The 16,564-nt window shown below is 31.2% G+C and overlaps 1 protein-coding gene across 1 annotated transcript in view; it reads left to right on the top strand.

Annotated features, from left to right (window-relative positions):
- Positions 1-11,046: 11,046 nt before the first annotated feature.
- LOC111710798 (Na(+)/H(+) exchanger protein 7) overlaps positions 11,047-16,564 on the top strand; it is a 7,155-nt gene continuing 1,637 nt past the window's right edge. Inside the window, exons 1-2 of the mRNA XM_023484940.1 lie at positions 11,047-13,089; positions 15,900-16,071. Coding sequence (XP_023340708.1) covers positions 11,249-13,089; positions 15,900-16,071 — 2,013 coding nt within the window. The 5' untranslated portion in view covers positions 11,047-11,248. The remainder of the gene's footprint in view (positions 13,090-15,899; positions 16,072-16,564) is intronic.

Raw genomic sequence — 16,564 nt, 5'->3', positions numbered from 1 at the left:
GATATCATATCCTGACCATGGCCAAAAGTCAAGACCAAATTGGCTGGGAGAACCCTGGGGTAAAATAGGCTAAAATTCGGAGTCAAACCTTATAGAAATTCAACGTATAGACACCGCTACGTATAGCAACAAGGTGTATTTTCCGGTAACACATTTTTTATATTTTTGAGAAATTAAATAATCAGTGTAAAGTAGATATAATTTTCATAAAATAAATTTATTTAAATGGTAAAACGGAATTTTATGAAATCATACTAGCATTACTGGAGAACTTTTTTTATACTTTTAAGAAAATTTTTTCTCTAAAAATACAAACTGTAGATAGCACTTTTATAAACTATTTTTTTTAATAGTAACACGCAATTTTATGGATAACCATATAATCATTAATTTATGTTGTCAGTACATAATAAAATCTGTGGGACCTTAAACACAATAGAGACCACTACAAATGTACATATTAAACTATTTTTCTCTCTCAATGTCTAGGGTATGTTAAAAAATAGAAATTATGATAACGATAGTGATAAGCTACAATGTTTTACAAAAACGTTTAATTTCTCGAAAATATAAAAAATGTTCTCCCGGAAAATACGCCTTGTTGCTATACGTAGCTGTTTCTATACGTTGGATTTCTAGAAGGTTTTACTCCTAAAATTCAAACTTTAATTTTTAAAATTTGAAATTATTTTTCTTCAAATTCTAAAAGTTTTTAAATTTCCACGGGCAACGCAGGGTACTTCAACTAATATGGTATAAAATACATAATAAAAAAAAGGAACTACAGAGAGTATTAACTGTATTTAACTGTATTGAACAAAGTATGTAAGAGTACTAAACTAAATGGTTTTGTTTCATGTAGATCTTTGACACAAGTATCGATCATTTGTCTCATGTAGAAAACCTTGTTATATGTCCACTCCCTTTCCATAGATACTTAAAGAACAATAAATCACTTTTAAACTATTCAAAATGAAGACGATTGGGTGAAACAATATGAGTAAACATGATTGGTTTATCCAATTGGAATCAAGATAATTTGATAAACAAATCAGAATGAATATAATTTGATAAACCAATCAGAACTCAAACGATTGGATGAACCAAACAGAGTAAAGATGATTGGATGATCCAATTAAAGTAAAGATGATTGGCTGAAACCTATAGAGAAAAGACGATTGGCTGAAACCTATAGAGAAAAGACGATTGGCTCAACCAATCAGAATTAAGACGATTGGATGAACCAATTAGATTTAGGACGATTGGATGAACTAATTAAAGTAAAAACAAAACGATTGGAGGAACCAAACAGAGTAAAGAGAATTGGATGAACCAATTAGAGTAAAGACGATTGGATAAACCAATTAAAGAATAGATTATTATCTGAATCACTCAAAATCAATAATAATTAAGTGAATCAATCAGAATTAATTATAATTTGCTCAATCAATCAGAATCAATATCGCATAAACCAATAAGAATCAATTCTGTTTATTAAGATTGAAATATGAAAATGAAAAAGAAATTTTCATATTAAAGGAATTAAGTCTTTGCTACAAGCTCTGATTTTCTCATCCCTATCTCTTTGCAACCCAAAAAGTCGTAATCCCAAGTAACTCTTCTTGTATAGATTGGCATGCTTCCTTCAAAACGGTAACCTTAAATTTTCTTCAGATCTAGATTAAATCAGATAATTGTAGTTTCTCTTCAAGCTCATTTCTTCTGCAGATACAATCGGAGGAAATTTGCAGATCCCATTTAAAGCCAGAAAATCGGGGTTCAATGTGTTTCATTATATGAATCTTTAATTGGGGGGGCCACAGGAAATTACAAATACAGTTTCTTTAAGGATTTCGGATTTTAGACATATTTAGAATTTGATAACTGAAATCAAGTTCAGTGGCCGAATCCTGGACCTTGCCAGTAATCTGATTCAAAAATTCCTAGCTCAGGTTTTATGAAGTTGTAAAGTAAGAAGACGACATTATTAATGATAAAATATAATATTTCCTTAATCAGAAAAGTTTTGAAAGTTTGGAGAAAGTTTTGACATTTTTCAACAAAATTCTTGTTTTGATAAATTATTGATAGCAGCGAAGAAGAGAACGCATTTGCTGGAAGAATATAGAATAGAAGATTATAAAATAGAAGATTAAAGAATATAAGAATATAAAATAGAAGAATATGTGAATAGAAGAATATAGAATAGAAGAGTATAGAATATAAAATTATAGAATAGAAGAATATAGAATTGAAGAATAAAGAATAGAAGAATACAGAATACAAATTGGTGATTATATTAACAGTACAAGTATAAAGCAATTAGGTGGAAAATAGCTTTTGGCTGTTTTGATTATTTTTTCCACCTAATTTTAATAATGATAATTAAATAGATTTAAGGAGAACTATTAGAGATCAGGGTGCGATTTTATCTTCTGCAAAATAAATTATAGAAGAATATAGAATAAAAGAATAAGAATAGAAGAACATAGACTAGAAGATAATAGAATAGAAGAATGTAGAATAGAAGGATAAAGAATAGAAATATATAGAATAGTGGGATAAAGAACAGAAGAATATAGAAAAGAAAAATAAAGAAAAGAAGAATATAGAATAGAAGAATATAGAATAGAAGAATATAGAAAAGAGAAATATAGAATAGAAGAATATAGAATTGAAGAATGTAGGATAGAAGAATATAGAATAGAAGAATATAGAAAAGAAAAATATAGAATAGAAGAATATAGAATTGAAGAATGTAGGATAGAAGAATATAGAATAGAAGAATATAGAAAAAGAAGAATATAGAATAGAAGAATATAGGATAGAAGAATATAGAATAGAAGAATGTAGAAAAGAAGAATAACGAATAGAAGAATATAGAATAGAAGAATATAGAATAGAAGAATATAGAATAGAAGAATATAGAATAGAAGAATATAGAAAAGAAGAATATAGAATAGAAGAATATGTGTAATAAATACCGTAGCAAACCCCATATTTATAAACCTGACACCCCTAGATATATTACGTTGAACATTCTCTGTAAACCTAACTGCGCTTGTAAATAACAACGTAAAACTTGTATTATGATTAATCTAACTATGATAGTAAATAACTACGTAAAACTTATATTATGATTAATCTAACTACGCTTGTAAATAACAACGTAAAACTTGTATTATGTTTAATCTAACTACGCTTGTAAGTAAAACTTGTATTATGATTAATCTAACTATGATAGTAAATAACTACGTAAAACTTATATTATGATTAATCTAACTACGCTTGTAAATAACAACGTAAAACTTGTATTATGTTTAATCTAACTACGCTTGTAAATAACTACCTAAAACTTGTATTATGTTTAATCTAACTACGCTTGTAAATAACTACCTAAAACTTGTATTATGTTTAATCTAACTACGCTTGTAAATAACAACGTAAAACTTGTATTATGATTAATCTAACTACGCTGGTAAATAACAACGTAAAACTTGTATTATGATTAATCTAACTATGATAGTAAATAACTACGTAAAACTTATATTATGATTAATCTAACTACGCTTGTAAATAACAACGAAAAACTTGTTTTATGATTATTCTAACTATGATTGTAAATAACTACGTAAAAATTGTAATTTCGTTCATTAACTTAACCTGTATTATTGAACCCAAAATAAACGTCAGTTGGAAGAGGGAACTGAACTTTGAGTCATCGTCTAGGAAATTCTAATGTAGTCGTATCCGGTTTGATATTGACTAAAGAATTATTGAAAATAGTTTGTGATTGATTTGTATCTTGTCAGGCAGATACGTAAGGATATGGAAGGCTATACCTGAATTGGTACTGATCTAAAAGTATTTATTGTATAGAATAGTGCAGAAAAGAACAATATAAAATACAAAGAAGATATATTCGATTTTTAATTAGCTTTCATCTTTTTCTCAAAGCTATTCTTGAAGTCACCCTATACTTACTGAAATCATTTTAGAAAAAAAAGTTTAATATGAATCTGTATTTCGGTGAAATGGGACATTTAGAGCCCGATTAGAAAATTAATGTTCCAAATCTTAATTTATGGCTGAGAGATTCTAAGACAGAGTAATCTAATCTAAACAGTTATACATTCTAATATACACTCATTTATAGTGTGTAAATGATAGAGATGGAATATGTAATACTAGCTGAAGGGCCCGGCATTGCCCGTGGAACATTTTTTTTAATTTTGAAAAAAAAAATTTGAAAAAAAAATCCGAATTTGTGTTAGCCTATAATACCTCCGGCCACCTATGAGTGTCCCCCCAAAAAAATCCGCTCAATCGGTCCAGCCGTTTGGCCGGCTATACGCAACATATATATATATATATATATATATATACGAATGTCTTGTTTTATTATATAGATAGATGTACAGTGAAAACCTGAAAACTGTGAAATAGGAATATTAAAGTGTATTTGATGTTATCACAAAGCAAATAGTTTTAATAAGCAATTAAGTGAAATGGGTCTGCTTCTATGCTTTTTTGTTGTTTATTGGACTATTTTAAGCGGTGTCCAAGTATAAAATAGGTGCCATATCCATTAAAATACATTGTTTGGCAGGTGTCTGCGAGATAGTTTCTAGTGTTTTAGGATGAACAAAGTACTTCAGGCAATACTGGTAACTTCAGCTAGGTCACGGGCAGCCGTAGTACATTTGAATTTCCGAGCCGGGTTAACCTTTCTGGACCCAGTTTGTACTGTATCACCTGGGCATTAGGTAAATAAAGCAGACATTCAAAAGGACTAGCCGATGCAACAAGGTTGACGCGGTCAGACTTTAGGTTGAAGAGTCAGAGGTGCGTGAGTTATAGATAATTAAGATGGATTAACAGAGGTGCGTGAGTTATAGATAATTAAGATGGATTAAGAGAGGTGCGTGAGTTATAGATAATTAAGATGGATTAAGAGAGGTGCGTGAGTTATAGATAATTAAGATGGATTAACAGAGGTGCGTGAGTTATAGATAATTAAGATGGATTAAGAGAGGGGCGTGAGTTATAGATAATTAGGATGGATTAACAGAGGTGCGTGAGTTATAGATAATTAAGATGGATTAATTAGATAAACAGGAAAAAATGTTGACAACATAATTTCGGATTGTTTTATATTTTTCTCTGAATGTTTTAGTCATTGTTAAACAACCAAAAACTTTTTGAAATAGAGAGAAGTTTTATGAAAGACCTTGTATAAGTTAGATCAATTGTATATCGAGTATAGTTTTGAATAGAAAGTAAGTAAGTAAGTAAGTAAGTAATTATTTATTTATGAAAAATAAGAAAAAAATACAAAATTAAGTGTTTAAGGAGAAAATATTTAAAAACCTACAAAAATAGAGGTTGTGGGAATATTTCCCTCAATTCAAAAAAATGTAAAAATAGAACTAAAAGGAAAAGGAAAGTTACATTTTTTTTGTTTACATTATATTTATATAAACTAGTGGTGGATTGTTCGTATTTAGAGAAAAGTTTTATGAAACACCCTGCATAAGTTGACTCAATTGTTTACCGAGAAGTTTTGAATAGAGAGAGAAGAGAACAAATGTAATTATGCAATTGAGCACGTCAGACAACACAAGATAAATGGAAAATATTTCTATCATAAATTAAAATATTTCTCTTATGAAAGTGTATATTGTACATTGTACAGTAGAAAATGAGAAATTATGAAACGGATGTAAAAGGAGAATTAGAGAATTGGAGAAAGAGGAGAAGGATTGAGAGTAAATGAGAAGGATTGTGAGTAAAGGAGAAGGATTATGAGTAGAGGAGAAGGATTGTGAGTAAAGGAGAAGGATTGGGAGTAGAGTAGAAGGATTGGGAGTAGAGGAGAAGGATTGGGAGTAGAGGAGAAGGATTGGGAGTACAGTAGAATGATTGGGAGTAGAGGAGAAGGATTGGGTGTAGAGGAGAAGAATTGGGAGTGGAGGAGAAAGGTTGGGAGTGGAGGAGAAAGATTGGGAGTGGAGGAGAAAGGTTGGGAGTGGAGTAGAAAGGTTGGGAGTGGAGGAGAAAGATTGGGAGTGGAGGAGAAAGGTTGGGAGTGGAGGAGAAGGATTGGGAGTAGAGGGGAAGGATTGGGAGTAGAGTAGAATGATTGGGAGTAGAGGAGAAGAATATAGAGTAGAGGAGAAGGATTGGGAGTGGAGTAGAAAGGTTGGGAGTGGAGGAGAAAGATTGGGAGTGGAGGAGAAAGGTTGGGAGTGGAGGAGAAGGATTGGGAGTAGACGGGAAGGATTGGATTATAGGAGAAGAGATGCTTATCTTGACAATAAATGTATTCTCTATATATGAGTTAAAAACATATGTTTAAAGTTGTGTAATGTATGTGCTCAATGCAGTAGGCAAGGTCGTATCAATTGTCTGGTATAATCAGGCGACAAAAGGGTAAAATCGTGCACAAACTTTCAATTCAGGGGCTCCGCTAAAATAAACCTACAATTTTGAATAATTTCTCGGGTTTTTGTTTAATTCTTAATAATTCCATATTTTAATATGTAGCTTAGTAGCTCGTTCTGTGAGTTGATAATCCGAAAGGAAACGAGCTATTCCACAAACTCCTTATATACCTTTATCTTTGCTATCTGCTGGTGTAAACTTTAGATATTTCAAACTTAGGTTTTTTGATCTAACAGAGTTCACTTTAAAAAGCTATTTAATTTTTTCAAAATTATAATAAATTTACAGTTTTTACGACTATCAGTTGTAAGTTTATCGTGGAAAAATAATAGCAATCCACTATAAATTATTCAAAAAAATGTAAACAATAAAAATGTAAACAATAAAAAGGTTAACAATAAAAATGTAACATTAAAATATAACATTAAAAATGTAAACAATAAAAATGTAAATAATAAAAATGTAAACAATTAAAATGTAAACAATTAAAATGTAACAAGAAAAATGTAAACAATAAAAATGTAAACTACAAAAATGTAATCAATAAAAAGGTTAACAATAAAAATGTAAACCACAAAAATGTAAACTTTAAAAATGTAAACATTAAAAATGTAACAATAAAAATGTAAACAATAAAAATGTACACAACAAAAATGTAAACAACAAAAATGTAAACAATAAAAATGTAAACAATAAAAATGTAAACTACAAAAATGTAAACAATAAAAGTGTAAACAATAAAAATGTAAACAATTAAAATGTAAACAATCAAAATGTAAACATTAAAAATGTAAACATTAAAAATGTAAACAGTAAAAATGTAAACATTAAAAATGTAAACAATAAAAATGTAAACTACAAAAATGTAAACAATAAAAAGGTTAACAATAAATATGTAAATCAACGATTGGATTCCCTCAAGGATGCATTCGTTTTAACCTCCGAAGACATTTGTCACCGCGACGACTGGGTCTCGAGAGGAAAGATGTTAAAGGACGACCGTGTGCATCTTACTGATAAGGGGGTCGCTGTGGTCCGGTCTCTAATCCAGAAATGTCACCATTTCTGGACGGTAATGGACATGCCCAAACCAACCCTGGGTCCCTCTGTCCCTAGTAATAAGTAATTTAGTTTTTTCCTCACGAACTGCTTTATTATAAATATTTGAATATAAACTTACAAATGATTCAGAAATGGAAAAAATACGTAAAAAATGTATCTTTTAAAATCTATTCCGACTTTATTGATTTATTTATCTATATTTGTATGCACATGATAATTCGTTAATAAACTTTTGTGATAAATTCATATTTTCAACAATCCTGTAAACTATAAATGATACGTAAATAAATATCTAGATTTCAAAAAAAAAATGTAAACTACAAAAATGAAAACAATAAAAATGTAAACATTAAAAATGTAAACAATAAATGTAAACAATAAAATTGTAAACATTAAAAATGTAAACAATAAAAATGTAAACAATAAAATTGTAAACATTAAAAATGTAAACAATAAAAATGTAAACTACAAAAATGTAAACAATAAAAAGGTTAACAATAAATATGTAAACAATAAAGAGGTAAGCAATAAAAATGTAAACAACAAAAATGTAAACGGTAAAAATGTAAACAACAAAAATGTAAACAATAAAAATGTAAACAACAAAAATGTAAACAATAAAAATGTAAACTTTAAAAATGTAAACATTAAAAATGTAAACAATAAAAATGTAAACATTAAAAATGTAAACAAGAAAAATGTTAACAATAAAAATGCAAACTACAAAAATGTAAACAATAAAAAGGTTAACAATAAAAACGTAAACATTAAAAATGTAAACTACAAAAATGTAAACTTTAAAAATGTAAACATTAAAAATGTAAACAATAAAAATGTAAACAATAAAAATGTAAACTACAAAAATGTAAACAATAAAAAGGTTAACAATAAAAATGTAAACAACAAAAATGTGACTTTCCCTTTCCTGAATTGGGAGGAAAAAATAATAACTTACTTATTATACGTTTTGTTTTGGAGTTTTAAATGGGAAAAATTTATATATGGCTTGTTTGAGGGGGGGGGAGAGCTCTTAGATTTCAGGTTTTGGGGAGCAATATGTAACGCCCTCAAGCCTATACCCGCCCCCACGCCTGTAAATTCTAAAGTTAGTATGATTAGGCAATTCAGTGTGAGATGAGTAGTTACACAGTTAACATGCATAACAACTATCAGTAGTTTAACAGACCTAAAGGAAAGGATTAAACCTTCTCCCAGTAGTACCACTAACCTGGAGGAGAGGGTTAATCTTCTCCCAGTAGTTCGAAACACCTAGAGTAAAAAGTGGAACTTAGGAAATGGCACATTATATATCTATTAAGTTTCGATAATTCTACATTCACAGTTTTGTAGCAGACAAAGCTAAAAATATATTATGTAAGCTTCATATGCAGTAATTATAAGAGGGGGGAAGGGGATTCAATCTCTCTTTCTTTCCTCTCCCCCCCCCCCCATTGGAACTTTAATCCTGTTCAATTTCTTATTTTATGCATATTTGTTTTCTCACGGAACCCACAGAATAAATGCATATTATTTAATGCACTTTTGTCAATGTGGTTGCAGTTTAATATTTGAATTCGATGTTTTCCAGCGATAGAGAAAGGTGTGTTTGCACAGAAAAAAAATTTAAAAATTTATATTCACTTTAAGCCATACCTGTTTTCTTATTTTGTACATTGTGCACTGTACTCTGTACATTGTAAACTGTAAGTTTAAACAATGTAAACATGTAACTTTATGTAAAGTGCGCAGAGCCTGAAATTTAAAAGAGTATCGTTGAACGAAACTCCCGCGTTTTCTTTTTGGGGGGGTTTAACATTTGTGTAGATTTTGATTTAAAGAGATTCGGAAAAAATGGAGGATATTGAGAAACTAAATGAAATAAAGTTTCATGACACAAATATTGATATTCACAAAACTACCTAACCCCATTCATGAAACTGGTTTTAACTACGATACCCTGTCTTAAGTTTTGGGCTCAGTAGACAAATAATTACAAACATGATAAGTTGGAAACTTTCCGCGTCTGTTTTTTTGTGTTTTTTTTAAATGTATCCAAAGACAGTCAAAATGAAATCAAAAATGAAAAATTCTCTGAAAAGTTATTTTTTTATTTAAGCATCCCCATAAGATATATTTTTCAATAACTTTNCTAGGACCATATTGCCATATGGTCTATACAATCAAGTTACAGCTTCCTCTAATAACAAAATTAAATATATCGGTAATTTATTGACCACTTTAACTCAATTGATTTTTGCAGAAATACTATCAAAAATTAAACTATTTTAAACTATCAATTTGATTCAACAACTAGCTTGTGAACCCAGCGTTGCCCAGGGTACTCTTCTATTCTAATTCTTATTCTAATGGTGGGACTACCATAATTTGATATATTTAGGTTGTCTTCACATTCTAATCCTTTGTGGATAATCCTGTACTTACATGCTAATCAGGACTGTACAGTACCGAGTTGCCCCACGGGTAGGGTTGTTAATCATTTTTAAAAACGATCGTTAAACGATCGTTTTTTGTTTCGTTTTACAATCGATTTCAAAAACGATCGTTTCGTTTTCGGTAAAAAACGATCGTTTTTAAAAACAACCCACTGGTTTTAAACTTTTAGAAAACGAATAACGATCGTTTTTGAAAACGATCGTGTTTATACAAACGATTTGCGACCGTTTTTTTGCACGATTGTTTTTTTAAAAAAAACGATCGCTCTTGAAAAAACGATCGTTTTTGATAACAAAATTGTATTGACAATTATTTTAACTATCCTTAACGAAACGACGAACTTTATAAAAACGGTCGTTTTTGGAAAAACGATCGTTTTTGAAAAAATAATGTACATGCAACTTTACTGAATAAACAAAGTATAGATTAGAGTATCAAACAAGTGGCGCAAAGGAATTGAGTGCGCAAAGTGTCACTTTCTAATCCTTATATCTTTACGACCCAACGTCGTGGGACTTAGAAAGGAATTGAGTCTTTGCCACAAACTCTGATTTTCTAATCACTATAACTTTGTAACTAAATCTTGCAGACCTTAGACATTTCAAACTATGATTTCTGTTAGATCAAATAATCTGAGTTTGAAATATCAAAGGTTTACAACATTGAGTTCTAAAGATATTGAGTTTTAAAATATTGGATTTTGTTCCAAAGACTCAATTCCTTTCAAACTATGAATTCTGTTAGTGTTAATAAATAATCAAAGTTTGAAATATCAAACGTTTACACCTTCAGGTTGCAAAAATAACGGGATTAGAACATTTGAGTTTGTGGCAAAGACTCAATTTCTTTACTTGCATTCCCAGATATTTATGCAATTATAAGTGTTGTATAAATTGAATGATGCTAGGAAAAAATCTAAAGAATTTTAACATCTAAACGCATCTAGTGTTGAATATTACATAATTAAAGAAACTGCAAAGCATTTGCCCGGTTTCTACGTCAAGTGTAGGAGAAAGCCGGATAAAAATCTTTAAAACTTAAAATTATTCATTGACCTTAGTTTGAACACTAATGTGCCATTTTTAGGATTAATCCAGACAATTTGGAGTGATTAAAAAAGTGGATTAACTTTCAATTGTGAAAAACATAGTTTTATTTTACAAAAAAAATAATTCTAACATGAATAACAATCATACCCTATTCTACTAAAATGATAAAGTGATTTACACACAGGACTTGAATAAAGAAAGATAAGAGTTAGTTGTCCCGGCGCCGTGATAATGCAAGGATGCAGTTTTTAATATTTCTTATATTTTTTATACAAACAGTTCTGTGTGCCTCAACCGGTAGTGTTCATAATAATCATAATGGCGTAAAACATAACCTAAGTGATAAAAATGTTAATGCTCCTGGCAGTCATGATGGCTATGACCATCATAATGTGCTTCCAACACAACTCCACGAAACCCATAAGGTTCATGATGAACATCACGGAGTACACCTTGCCTCCTGGCGGTGGTCCGAGTATTCAAGTCCCATTATGTTTACTGGCATGATATTATGTGCAGTGATCCTAAAAATCATCTTCCATCACCTCCCCTGGCTTGCTAAACTCCTTCCTGAATCATGTGTTCTTATTGTTGTCGGTATATTTGCCGCTATTATCATCGACTATGTGATCCTGGATGATTTTATTCAAACTGATCATAATCCATTCCCAACCTTCACTTCAGAGCTATTCTTTAACGTACTCCTGCCTCCAATCATACTTGATTCTGCTTTGGCACTCTATGACAGAGACTTCTTTGATAACTTCAATGCTGTCATGATCTTCGCTGTGTTTGGAACTCTCTTTAATGTGTTTGCTATAGGGTTCAGTCTGTATGGATTGTCCTATACTGGAATACTAGGAGAGTTTAAGTCTAATGAATCTGGGATCCAGATGATCCATGAGTTGAAACCAACAGAATGCTTAATATTCTCCAGCTTAATATCAGCAGTCGATCCTGTAGCAGTGTTAGCAATCTTTGAAGAAATCCATGTACACATGGGCCTTTATTTTCTAGTCTTTGGAGAATCATTGTTTAACGATGGTGTAACTGTTGTACTGTACAACACTATGAATGTACTGCTTGATATACCAGATGTAGGCTGGTATGAGACGATGATGGCCATCCTATCTTTCTTCTCTGTTGCTTTTGGTGGGGCCATCATAGGCTTTCTGAACGGTATCTTTGCAAGCTATATTACAACATTTACTAAACATGTTCGCGTTGTGGAGCCTTTAGTAATATTCAGCAGTGCATACTTTGCATTCCTTATGGCGGAGTTGGTTCATTGGTCTGGGATTATAAGCATTATAGCGTTTGGGATTACAGTGAAGCGATATGGGTTCCAGAACCTTGGTCGAGAAAGCTACACCACGGTCAAGTACGCAATCAAGACACTGGCAACTACCAGTGACTGTATCATTTTCCTTTTCCTTGGTATAGTTCTAATTCAAGAGAGTCATAACTTCCATGTTGGATTCATTTTAGCAACAATAGTTCTATGTTCAATCTTCAGGTTCCTCGGAACATTCATCTTCTCCTCTCTCGTCAACCTCCGCAGGATTCATAAGATAGAGTTCAAGGAGCAGATCATAATGGGCTATGGAGGTTTACGTGGTGCTGTGGGATTCTCTCTGGCTGTTGTCTTGGAAAAGGATGTCTGGTACAGGGAGCTGTTTGTATCTGCTGCTCTAGCAATGGTCTTCTTCACAGTCTTCCTCCAGGGTAGTACCATCAAACTACTGGTGCGGTGTCTCAACATCAAGCTGGATACAGATGAGGAGAAGCTCATTACTATCGATATTCAAGAGGGGCTTATGGATGACATCATGAGTGGGGTTGAAACGATTATCGGAAAGAAGACGCAAGCAAAAGGACTTTGTCACTCATTTTTTAAATGTTTAGATCACAGGCTTCGAAGCGGTTTGATCCTTGAAGACCGTAAAGCTATTTTTAAAAAGTATGAACAGATAATGTTGGATGAACATTTCACCAACCTGTATGCTCCCAGAATCCTGGCAACACAACAGGCTGATGATAATACTATTCCTCATGTTACACTGTCTGCTGTGGATTCAAGGTAAGCTACATCTAAAAGTAATTGTCAACGAATTCCAATTCTTGTCTGATCAAGTACAAACCAGATATCATCGTTTAAAAATTTAAAATCTGATTATTTTTAATTGTGGTTTCTCATCAAAAGTGAATTGCACATTTCATACTGCAGGAAAACATAGAAATTATCAGAGTTAAAATCTGTTAAACCTAGAACGACGAATATATCTTCCACAGCATTGATCAGATGAATGCTTCAAGGGTACCTTTGTGAATCGAGCATTACCATCCTTATATGGAGGTTCACTTGAATTGACAATCAAAGTCTCTTAGAAGAAATATTTCTGCCATTTATTCTGTAGAAATCCACAAAACCTTTTTTGAAAAGCCGCACTGACAGCTCAGAAACCTCTGTTATGAATTATTAATGGCAATTTCTAAATGAAGTTCCCTTTAAATAAAGAAAATATTAATTTTTTTATTTTAAGAAATGCATTTTAAAGGGACAGACCGGCTATGTAAGGTAGTTAAACTGAGTAGGCAGTGTTGTGGACAAATTCATTTGACACATACAAAACGTTTCCACGATGTATAATTACTGAGTTTGAGTGCATAGTCGACGTTCAAAATCACGAACTTTGGAGGGTATGTTTTCAGAATCGGTTTTTTTAAATTATCATATAACGACGACGAAAAATAAAGTAAAAATAATACATTAAACTAATTAGATGGTTAGGAACATATTTCTTAAAAGAAATTTGTCAATAAATCAATACTAGAATCAATTATTTCGGTTTTATCATTATATTGAATTTCTTTATATCTTCTATGAATTTATTCGTAGATTTCACAAATTCTTCAAATGTCGTCTTTTCAATAAAAATTCCAGAAAATCTGCAGAAAGTCTTTGTGAACGAAGAAAGATATTATAGAAACTTATAATTGAATATTATTTTTGATGATAAGATTAATTTTTACTTTCTCAACCTGTTCCTAAACAATTAATTAGTTTACTGTAAAATTTGTTAAATTTTTTGTCGTTATTTAATCATTAAAAGCACTATTCTGAAAACATATCAGTGATGTGTTTCCTTTCCATTAGTTTAACTAAATTTATCAGATTCTAAAACGTAACCCTTGAAACCTTTCATTTTTTTAATATGGAGGATTTACTTGTTTTTATAGGTATAAAAGGGTTTGATTAAAATAATTCCGACAAGCTTTTTTGCGGTTTTTTTTATAGAAACCACAATTGAAGATAATAAGTTTTCAAAATTATATACATTGGTATCTAATTTATACTTGATCAGACAAAGCATTAAAGGGAGTGACCGGCTATGTAAAGTAGTTGAACTGAGTATGCAGTGCTGTGGAAAACTTCTTTCGGATTCATTTGAGACATATTAAACTTTTTAAAGATCTGTAAATCCTGAGTTTGAGCGCAAATTCGACGTTCAAAACTCCTACTTTGGGGGTGGATACGTTTTCAGAATTATTTTTTTTTAATTATTAATTTAATTTATAAATTTAATTATTAATTTGCGCTCCAACTCAGGGTTTACAGATCTTTAAAATGTTTAATATGTCTCAAATGAATCCGAAAGAAGTTTTCCACAACACTGCATGCTCAGTTCAACTACCTTACATAGCCGGTCACTCCCTTTAAAGGGTACCATTGTGCATTGTCATCTTTGCACGGAAGGTCACTTGAAATTATGCTTCCAGTCCCTTTAAATTTACAATTATATCTCAATGAAACTATAAAAGAATTTGATCTATTTTATGGATCTAATAGTTTATACAACTCTGTTATTGTCATGATGTATTTATATCAAAATATTATCAAGATTTTGCAAACTGTTGTTCTGAAACTCGTTAATATCCAAATTATTATTCGGTAGGGGGTAATACTGACTTCTGAAAGGGACTGTTCGTGTTATTTCGAGTGACTCTTGATGCAGATATGGCAATGCATGATTCACAACATTTATATGATTAAAAGTGTGATAGATATTGTCGTCTTTTTTCTGGAGTTAAAAATGTTTAATTCTGATAACTTGTATGTTTTCCAGCAGTATAGAAAAACGCAGGAAAGAAACCGCAATTGATTTCATCAGTTTGATACCTTACTTATTCTTGATCAGACAAAGCTTTATCAGGATACCGTTTAATTGGACATTGTCATCTTTGCATGGAGGGTCACTGGAAATGTCCTTGTAATGCCAAAAGAAAAAACAGGCTATATCAACATTTTTGTTGAAGAAAGTCACTATTTACTCTGAGCTGAAAACTTTAGAATTGCGGAGATATTGAGATCAATGCTTGATCTTCTCTTCTTGTTAATCTTCAGATTAATCCTAATCCACTAAAGTGCCTAAAATTCTACCAATCATAGTGTACAAAAAGAGATGATTAAGAAAATCATAAGTTTCCACATTGGATATTCAGATTAAGCGATAGGGATTAATTTCTAATGCATGAGTTTTTGCCACAAACTCTGATTTTCTATATTTTTGCAATCCAATGTCATGGACCTTTGATATTTAAAATTAAGAAGTTTGATTAAAGTCCTCTCAAAGACAAATTATATATTTCGAGCAATTATACGGTTTAATGCATATTTTTGTTATTGTTCTTTAACTTTATACTGCAGAGAACTAGAGTATTACTAATGATATCCAATCTGAATACTTTTTAATTTTAGGATATATTCTTGATCCCTCAATTAAAGTAAAGGAATCAAATCAACCCGTCTGCGTAAGATGGAGACTAATTATCTCAATGTTTACAACGCAAAAGTTCTAAAAATGTCCTTTTAAACATTATATTTTTTAGAAAAACCTTCAAGGAAGGATTAAAATCTTCAACTTGGGAGAAGTTCCGGCACCATGACGCTGAACCTGATCTTGTGAGTGTTGTAAACCAACTCCAGCTCCGGAGAGAAAGAGCTAAAACCATGGAGATTCAGATTCTTACCTCAGCAGATCATCTTCATGCAGAACAGAAGGTTGGGATAAATTTTATAAATCAAACCCTTCCCCTATTAGTCGCGTACATCTGAGTTAAGGGTTAATTGTTTAATTTTCTTGACCTAATTCAAAACGGTACCAATATAATGGAAGATATCGTCGTTTGTCTAGCTTGGAAAGTGTCAAAATTTCTGGCAATACTTTTTATGGTCAGGAATCCGCGATTTTGTAAAATAAAACCGCGTAAATAATCATTTTTTTAAAGATAAATCATGAATATCTCATTGTTTTGATCAGACAAAGCTTTTAAAGTTTCCGTTGTGAATCGCTCTGTAAACCTAAGTCTACAGTCTCCAGTTTGGACCTCTTATACTTTCCTAAAATTCAAACAATCCCTTAACTTTTAAGACAACAATTTCCCCTGTTTTCTGCATTAGGATGTATGTAAAGTTTATTTTACAGTATTAAATCTGAACAGAGGCGTAAAAAGTGGAAAGGATCTTAAGGGAAATAATTAGAAACGGGGGGGGG

This window comes from Eurytemora carolleeae, unplaced genomic scaffold, assembly GCF_000591075.1.
Source record: "Eurytemora carolleeae unplaced genomic scaffold, Eaff_2.0 scaffold1065, whole genome shotgun sequence".
In the NCBI taxonomy this organism is placed as follows: Eukaryota; Metazoa; Arthropoda; class Copepoda; order Calanoida; family Temoridae; genus Eurytemora; species Eurytemora carolleeae.
The sequence above is the reverse complement of the archived record's forward strand: the minus strand, read 5'-3'. Positions and strand labels throughout refer to the sequence as shown.